An 8,503-nucleotide genomic window follows, 5' to 3' on the forward strand; every position below is an offset into this window, starting at 1 on the left:
TAAACCCGTTTATTCAGCATACATGGTATTTAATATTAATAGACAGCTGTGAAATTGGTAGCTCCTGGTTCTTGAAGCGCATGCTACAAACTGACTTGTTTGTCGTGATGTCATACATAAAGTACTTTCTTGCTGGGTTGGAGCGATCGCGTCCCATCCGAATGTCTGTTGCTACTGTCTAGCCAGCAAGCACCACCGCACGAGTACGACGCAAATCGAGGAACACCTTCACTCACAAACGCGCTCGACGGCTCCGTTTTATTTTCTTCGTGTCCTGTCCACAAAAGAGTTGCCACTTTGCACGGGCTTGCCCTCGCGTATACGTAAATGTATTCAACTTCGCTGCTCTCAAACAAGGGACGCGTTGCGCGACATTACTGATAATCTGTTATGCAGCCCCCTTGTTGTTTAGTTGAGGAGAGTTTGGGGGGATCAAATTAAAACGAACACTACGGCACATTGCTAGAGAGTCACATGTACCTCGAAGTCTGTGTGCGTGCGCGAACGATAAACCATTACAAAGGGAGCCTAAGGGTCATACTATACCGACATACATTCCATCGTAACCGTAACCCTCGTATAGTATCCATGACATGACTTCAGAGCACACGACGTCTCATTCGCCTATCCGTAGTCCAAATCGGCGAAGTTTTTTCTTGGACCGAAAACCGTTAAATTATTTTTCGGTTTCCCTCCTGAGCGAAAAAAATGTATACGGTTTCGATTCCGTTCCGGTTCGCACCAAAATAGCGTTTTTTTTTTCGGTTCCGGTTTTCGGTTCGCTCTGACACCCTGATCTCAACCCCTTTAGGAGTAATGTTACCTCCTAAGATGCGACGTGTCTGGAAGGCGCCGTACGGTTGCTCTTGAACGATGCAGTCCTTAGACGAAGCGTTTTGGAAATTGCAGAAAGAATAGGCCTCCGGAGGAAGCCGCACTTGGGGTCCGTCAGGACTTGAGGACTCTGGAGATATACGTCATTTTTATATTTCAATACACTAAAATGCGCAAACGTACTGCTTGCGACACACTCGTCCGGAATCCCGAGCCGCTCCTCAAGTATCCGTTACATCAGCAGTGTCGCATATTAAAACTCTCCACTCACAGTGGGCAGCGCGGCGCAGTGACATAGCGCGAACCGTCGCTGCCCCCCTTACATGTTTATCTTTCAGAAAGCAATAGACCTCTACCCGAGTCAGGCTGAAACCGACACAAATCGGAAGGGGAGGGCTGGGTTCCACGAATGGGCACTTGTTCGCTGCCTCCTATTGAAAGAAAAGTAGAACCGAAGGTCGCGTCCCTTTCAGGGACCATCGTAATCCCCTCGAGACCGTGGCTTTCACGCGCGACCTTGTTCGCCCCCTAGTTTCGAGCGTAGTTCAACTCTACCAAATTGGTGGCGCTGTCGAACACTATGACGCCATTTGTTTACAAACAGGGAGAGGTCTATACAGCCAGTACTTGCAGCGTGACTCAAGTTTTAGACTAGTCCGTCGCAAGCAGCACATGGTTTCACAGCGTGCGCCACGTGAAGCAGACCACGTCCCTGAAAATACAGAATCAATGCGGATGATAGTTCGGGGCTTTACCGCGAGACGGCTATGATAATGAGAGACGCCACAGCGGATTAATTTGGCCCACCTGAGCTCACCAATCTCGGCACACCCTGTTTGAAAGAGCATGACAGGAACCGGGAAAAAATATGTCGGGATTAGTAGAAATTACGATTACGTGGCCCGGGAAACATATTCGAGTGCAGTGCGCAATCCTGGTGAGCAAGAGAGCTTTCAATCTCGCGGGACAGAAAAGCCACTTCCATCGGCTTGTGACGTCACACAATCCGTCCAATAGGGAGGCGCGCACCTTCTTCCCCCCCCCCCGCTCTTCTGTCTTTTTGCTGCTGTATTTGGCGCCGCCCGTCCCACGTGTGAAGCAGGCAGGGCTCTCGCGCCGTAGCAAACTATTCTCGGCTGCCAGTAAAAGTACTCGGATGATCTGACGTCACATCGCGCCAGAAGGGACCGAGGGATACTGCCGCAGTTGAGATGCGCGGAAAGCAAATATTTTGCGTGACAGCTAGTATGTTCACGTCACGCAGTAAATATATACAGAGTGTTTCATTGAACGTGTTAATGATATTAGAAAGCGTATTTGGTAAACGCTATTTATCTCGGGAAGCTCTTGCCACGACTTCCCAGAAATTGAGTTTACTGAATTGAACTCGGAAAATTGGCAAACCGACCTAATTGTGTGTTTTTTTTGTTTTTTTTTTATCAGAAAGAGAAAGCGCATGTCTGGCTTACTCTATTCCATTGCAAGGGGCATTCTTTACTAAAATGGTTATAGCAAAAAAAAAAAAAAGAAAAGCAAGCAATCGAAAACCGTCGTTTCGAGGTCCGCCAATAGTCGGCCGCGCTCAGATCTCGGAAACAAGCGACGCGAGGAGGTCATGGAAATTCCCTTTCGCTTTTTGCTTTCCCGTGCTTCTGCTGATAGCGGTATCAACGAAAAGGTGGCTGAAACAACAGTCAGAGGCTCAGAAGGAAACAGGAGGAAGCAGGCTACTGTTTTCTTCCGCCGCATCTCGCATTAACTTGACGCAGAACCGAGCTCGGCCGACAATTTGCGCGCCTCGAAATGACGATTTTAGCAATTTTTATTTTATTTTCGGCTATTACCATTATGGTAGGGACGTATTTTGCAATGGAATGGGGATAAATCCGACATGCGCTTTCCATTTCTGTAGAAAAAAAAAAAAAAAACTGGTTGACTTTGCAAATTTCGGAGCTTAATTCAGAAAATTTAATTTCTACTCAATTCAAATTCAGAAGTGCCTACCCGGATGTCATGACGAAAGAACCCTCGGGATATATATAACGGGGACACCATAATTTTCAGACTAGTACAACTCTAAATGAAATTTTTAGGTTATTTTACTTTAGGTGAAACACCTGTAGATAAGCAGCTTGTACCCTGAAAACAAGTTGTTGGCGTCGTCAGGCGGGATTGAATCCACAACCTTGGGATTGCTAGGCAAAATACAGCCGAATGTGATTAAGCTTTAGTTTGTATGCAGTAGTCTGTTTTGCTATCTATAGGTGGCGTGCATATGACGTCACACCATAGCTTTACCCGTGGTTTTTCCCTCTTTCTGGTGAACCGGCGCACCTCGCCCATACGCATGCTTCTTTTTCCTCTTTCTGGTGAACCAGCGCACGTCAATGCACACCACCTATACCACGCCCATGTGTGCCACGAAGGAGCGAATAAATACTCGCAAAATACCGTGTAACATGCTTTACATCGTTTAATTTTATTGACAGATGACTCTGAATTGGATGACATTCGTTACAAGTGCTACGGTTACCATCACATCGCACACTATTACTATCGTGACTACAGCCAATGTGCAGAGACACGCAAAATTATTTCTGCTGTCTGGAAAGACTCCTTCATTCCTGTAGACAAACGAACTGGCTATTGAAATCATAGATATTTAAACAGTATGCACATTTTGATGACAAGCTCAAGCGATGAAACTTCCCAATCATCATCATCATCATCATCAAATAAAGGTTTTGTTTTTTGATGACAAGCACTAACGAGGCCTATTAAGTGCCAAATTTCATGAATTGACACATACAGTCGAAGTCGCGCGCATTAAAATTTCAATTTCGGTATCGTTTGTTGTCTTCCAGTAGAAGTGTGACAGGGAAGTATCATACTCTAGCATTGTACATATCAGCGTTACGGTTGTTTCTACTTGTGCCATTTCGAAACATATACACTCGAATATCCTCTGTGTGCACTTACTGCAAAGGCCCTTGTAAACAGCGGCGTCCAACTGCCGTGTCTTGTTTATGCACGCAGTTCCCGGTGGGCAGGAGGTGCAGGCGGTTCCCGGCTTGTACATTCTGCTTCCAATGTAGTTGCCTCTGCATCCCGTGCAAGGAAACCCCCCATTAGCTTACCAGTTCAAAGTGAGGAAGTCACTCCTATATGTCATGCTCATGCGCACTGAACAGCCTGATCCAACATCGCCAGGAGCTCAGCCAATCGTGAAGCAAGAATCGGATGATTAACTCACGCGGGACCGTAGTTGCAGACGTAGGACTGCACGTACCAGCTGCCTTTAGTAAAAAGAGCATAGCCACAGCCAACTTGCCACGTAGATGCCCATGCGAGCTGCAGGAACGGGTTATCTGGTTTCAGAATACGTGTGTCTCCAGCGAAATCTGGCGATAGCTTGCCCTAGCTTACCACAAGGAACCTCTGTCCTACCTGCGTGAAAGTCCCGTAGAGTGTCTTGTACGCGTACTGCTCCACAAAATCGACGGGGAACTGCTTGATGCCTTCGTACCAGAAGTTGATAGTTGAGCGCCAGTAGATGGCCGGTGGTGCCTTCGACCGCACCTTGTAGTTGCATATGTTCTGACCCACGGCGAAGTTTTCTGTCGGTGAACAACGAGGGCGCACTTGAATTGGCGTATACTCTTGCAGGTAACTCGTCTACTTCCTTGATACCGAATACAATATTCGCATTCATTTTGTGCGAGTAGTTAATTAGTAAATGATGACCATACAAAACCGAAACCAACATGCAAAGCGCACGGCGGTTCGCCCGGAGGAAGATACTGTGACGTCATCCGGCATTGTCGTCTGCTACGAAGCTTGTATTCTTTCATGCAGGATGATGTAGGCACTGTTGCTTTCAGCGCCCTCTTGCTTCACAGAGGCGAAGCGCTTACTTCGTAATAATTCGTTCGAATGAAATGCGCACTCTGGGAACGCGATATTTCGTATGTATGTTCCTGACATCCCAAGGGTTACTGCTATGTCACAATCGTTGTGGTGGTTTTGTTAACTTCCGTCATAAATGGTTCCTGACGAGCTACTGGAAAGTATCATTGGGTCATAGTCTGGGGATAAATTTTCTAGGCGTTCAGCGACAATTTTTAATACTTTTTACGTGCTTGTGTGATGTCGATTAAGATTGCGCAGTGGCAATCCATTTTGCTGTCCCGTACCCTGGTACAGGATCCCCTTTCCCCTGAAGATATATTCCACAAGATAATGGGTTGAACGGCTGAAACTGTGACTTTTCTTGCGTAGTGACATTTCAGCAAAACTAGGTGAACATCTATCGTTTTCTTGTTACGTGCATGTGGAGGTCTAAAAATTTAGACGTGTAGCGTCGCAGCCGAGGAGCGCCTCAGTACCACCGGCAAATGGAGGATTCGCCTCCCACGTATCAATCGACGTAGCCTTTAGTGATAGTTATTTGCAGATCTCATACCTACTTGCCTGCAGTCTGCACAGTCAGTTTTGACAGAACACAGAGATGCAAGCTTCTGAGCCACGTCAGCCAGCTCGTCATTCCATTCCTGCACAGAAGATGACTCAGTTACCCTAACATCAACGTTGTAGTAGTATATAGTAGGGGTGCAGGCTCCGCACCCACACGACAAGTGAAGATGACACGGCGTGGACGTTGCGGCATTCAGCTGAAGACGTGACTACGGTGGAACAAGAGGACAAAACACGGTGATCGCCGGCAGGCATTCCAACGTCGGTTGTTGTTGTTTTGTTTGTTTGTTTGTTTTCAATGTTCTGTAGAATTCTTGCACTTCACCCCCTGAACAGCTCCTGGAACGTACACTAAACCCATGTCCCCAACTCCCTTCTGTTTACATATATTATACATAGTCTCGAGGCTACCGAGGAACTGATCCTGAATCAGTTATCTCTCCCACATTTCTTTCCAATAGAGGTATTGTACAGTAGATAAGTTCTCTGGTACTGCATGGGGTGGGGAGGCTATCTTGTCAAAGCATTCCGTATGCCAGAAAAGCAGCCCACCAACACTTTGTGTTAGTGATTATGATAGACAGGTTTCGTCCCGACAGGCGATGGCCTACCCCACTGCCAGAGGTAATTTTTGTAAAAATCTCACGATAAGCCTCACAGTTAGGAAACCTGCCCGTTTGAGCGAACATAAGCCCGTTGAAGCGGCACAGAACATTAGTGCAAAAATGGCTGTGGCCCAGTGCCGGCAATAGAAATCATGAGACCTTGATCAGCCTACCTGGCATCCCAACTAAACAGCTCGTCAAACCTTCCCCAATTATCATGCCCCATGAAAGAACATGGCTCACAATATCCGAATATGTAATTCCTTTACTTGTACGAGCGTATTTACCATGAAACAATACCATTCAAAGAGCATAATCCGCGTGTGTCCTTCCTTCCTTCCTTCCTTCCTTCTCGGAGAGCATCTACGTCACACGTCTCGCACGTGTAGCAAACCTGCATTGCAGTCCCTTGAGGTCGGGAGATTCCGGACTTCTAGCCAATGACGGGACCCGTTGTGACAAACTGCTGCGCGCGCTCGCTGCTTGTTACGCAACCGACCTGTTGTTCCCCTCTGTATCATGTGGGCGTTATCTCGCACTCAAGAAAAACATACAACTTGGTTCCAACTGTTTGACGACTGTCCGAACTCCCTCTGTTTTCTAAAGCTGTCGGTATTTCAGTGTACTGAAGAACCAGCACTGAAACACAAGCAGCACTGAAACACCACTCCAGAACCGCACATTAACAGCTTTGTCCAGCTCCATTTTTTCCCCTAAAAAATTATACCGTACCTCTCGAAATCAATCCCTATATAAATTGCGAGAAAGAATCGTCACAATGGACGTCGGGGCATATGCCAGGTCAAAGCATATCCGTCTACACTCTAAGAAAAAAAGGAGTACTTTTACTCCTTTTGGGGAGTAATTGCGTTGCCACAAAAAATAGTCCCTTTCGGGAGTAAATGCACGGGAGTAAATGAATGTCACAGAGTGAAGACCGCATTTCACGCGCTGTTGTAAGAGTCCCAGGTACATAACTGGTGCGCATGCATGAAGATACTTTGAAGCAAACCGTCAACCGTGATATATCGAGTGATATAAAATCTTGCCCCATACTATAGGGCACAATTTGCGAAGAAAGATGCGCTAACTGTTTCTTACTCTGTGTGGCTGGAAAATTGCTACGTTGTCTGAGTTATACAGCCTTATGTCGTTCAAATTGACCAAGAGCACATATTTACGTAGACTTTTGCGTTCAGGAGACCATTCGCGAACTTTAGTGACAATTTTCAGTCCTGGGGAGTAAACGTCGGGACTAAATGTCGGGTTAGGGGACTAAAATGGGGAGTAATTGCAGACTAGGGGAGTAGAAGCTGCAATTACTCCCCATTTTACTCCTTTTTTTCTTAGAGTGTACGACAACTTTCTGGCTTTCAGCGAAGCAGTCTCTTTGTTCTGAATGGCCCTATGCATAGCAAGGTCCTCACTGCAAGGGTGTGATTTGCCTGATAGTAAGTGATAGTAAGTGCGAAGTGCCTCATTCCCGCATTTCCGAGTGTAAAATATGCGCAAAGTCGATGGAAGAAGCTATACGTACTATTTGCATCATGTCTGCCGCCGCCGGCATATCGTAACCTCCTTCGGCCCTCGCAATGCGGCTGCGTAGCATGTTGTGCATGTCAATAATGATCTCCTTGTCTCTGTCGGCCACGCCGATATCGAGGACATGGCACGACTTGAGGGGCACAGCACAGAAGGTGTGCTTCGCACTGTAGCGACGGTACAATGCTGGACAGTTCTCCTGTTCTTGACTGGCGGCCTCGTACACCATTAGGACCAGCAGCACCCAGCCGACACTGCAGGACACGTAGTGAAGATAAAACGATTGTACAACCGGCGCTATGACCACATATATCCCAAGCAGCACAATGTACTGAAAGTCGAGTGCAATAGGGGTGGACGGTATATGTCTTACCAATGTTCTTTAGTTGGACGAGCCTGTTCAAGGCCTTCCACCTACCCGTCCACCCCTGCACTCGACTTTCAGTACATTGTGCTGCTAGGGATGCCTTCCAACGGCATATTTGCGTAAGAAACGGTATTTGGGGCCACCCTTGTAGTAGGTAGAGCATCCCTATGCTGTTCTACACATGTCGTGGGACATTGACGGCTATTCGACTGCAAATTGCTCAGCAACGCTTGCTTCTAGGATTGTTAAGAGATCTCACGCAGACCATGTGAATCCTGTTCACTGTTGCAGGTAATACAGTAGTCGCCTTTCACCTCGTGCCTCCCGCAATGAGACATGCCCAGGTGCCACGTCCGGACGGTAACGTTACTCGAGAATTACTTACCCCGGCTGCATCCTGCACAAAACCAGGAATTGGCGCATGCTCTGATGACGATCATCATGTTGATGGTGATATGTTGTTCGCGTGACCATAATCGCACGCCACTAGTGAACGCTGGAAATGAACTGGGGTTCTTTCAACTCCCGTGACTTGGCAGTTAAGTGCCGCTACGGACTAAATCTCGTGTCTGCAGAATCCTACCAAAGTTACGTTACTCAAAATATTTTGCAATATTTTTCAAAATATGTTGCATATTGCAAAATATTTTGGCTCTGCCCGACGCGAAAGCTAGAAAAAATT

The 8,503-nt window shown here is 46.9% G+C and overlaps 2 protein-coding genes across 2 annotated transcripts in view; both read right to left on the bottom strand.

The window, feature by feature from the left end:
* LOC135375177 (cysteine-rich venom protein-like) overlaps positions 1 to 3,913 on the bottom strand; it is an 8,286-nt gene extending 4,373 nt beyond the window's left edge. Inside the window, exons 1-2 of the mRNA XM_064607896.1 lie at positions 3,814 to 3,913; positions 824 to 964 (exon numbers count right to left, since the gene is read on the bottom strand). Coding sequence (XP_064463966.1) covers positions 824 to 964; positions 3,814 to 3,913 — 241 coding nt within the window. The remainder of the gene's footprint in view (positions 1 to 823; positions 965 to 3,813) is intronic.
* Positions 3,914 to 4,083: 170 nt separating this feature from the next.
* Positions 4,084 to 8,280, bottom strand: LOC135375178 (CRISP/Allergen/PR-1-like). Its single transcript, XM_064607897.1, has 5 exons — positions 8,207 to 8,280; positions 7,450 to 7,708; positions 5,297 to 5,384; positions 4,282 to 4,451; positions 4,084 to 4,185 (listed from the first exon to the last, which is right to left on the bottom strand). The coding sequence occupies exons 1-5, from the start codon at positions 8,242 to 8,244 to the stop codon at positions 4,084 to 4,086; spliced, it is 657 nt and encodes a 218-aa protein (XP_064463967.1). The 5' UTR covers positions 8,245 to 8,280.
* Between the last annotated feature and the right edge of the window lie 223 nt (positions 8,281 to 8,503).

This window comes from Ornithodoros turicata, unplaced genomic scaffold (assembly GCF_037126465.1).
Source record: "Ornithodoros turicata isolate Travis unplaced genomic scaffold, ASM3712646v1 ctg00000838.1, whole genome shotgun sequence".
NCBI lineage: Eukaryota > Metazoa > Arthropoda > Arachnida > Ixodida > Argasidae > Ornithodoros > Ornithodoros turicata.

What these genes read in the sequence shown, in the direction of transcription:
- LOC135375178 (XM_064607897.1), bottom strand. Translation starts at nt 8,244, where the DNA reads ATGCGCCAATTCCTGGTTTTGTGCAGGATGCAGCCGGG. An exon ending in TTGTGCAGGATGCAGCCGGG is followed by an intron (nt 7,709 to 8,206) that starts GTAAGTAATTCT and finishes CGTGTCCTGCAG; the next exon opens with TGTCGGCTGGGTGCTGCTGG. An exon ending in CGGCAGACATGATGCAAATA is followed by an intron (nt 5,385 to 7,449) that starts GTACGTATAGCT and finishes TCTTCTGTGCAG; the next exon opens with GAATGGAATGACGAGCTGGC.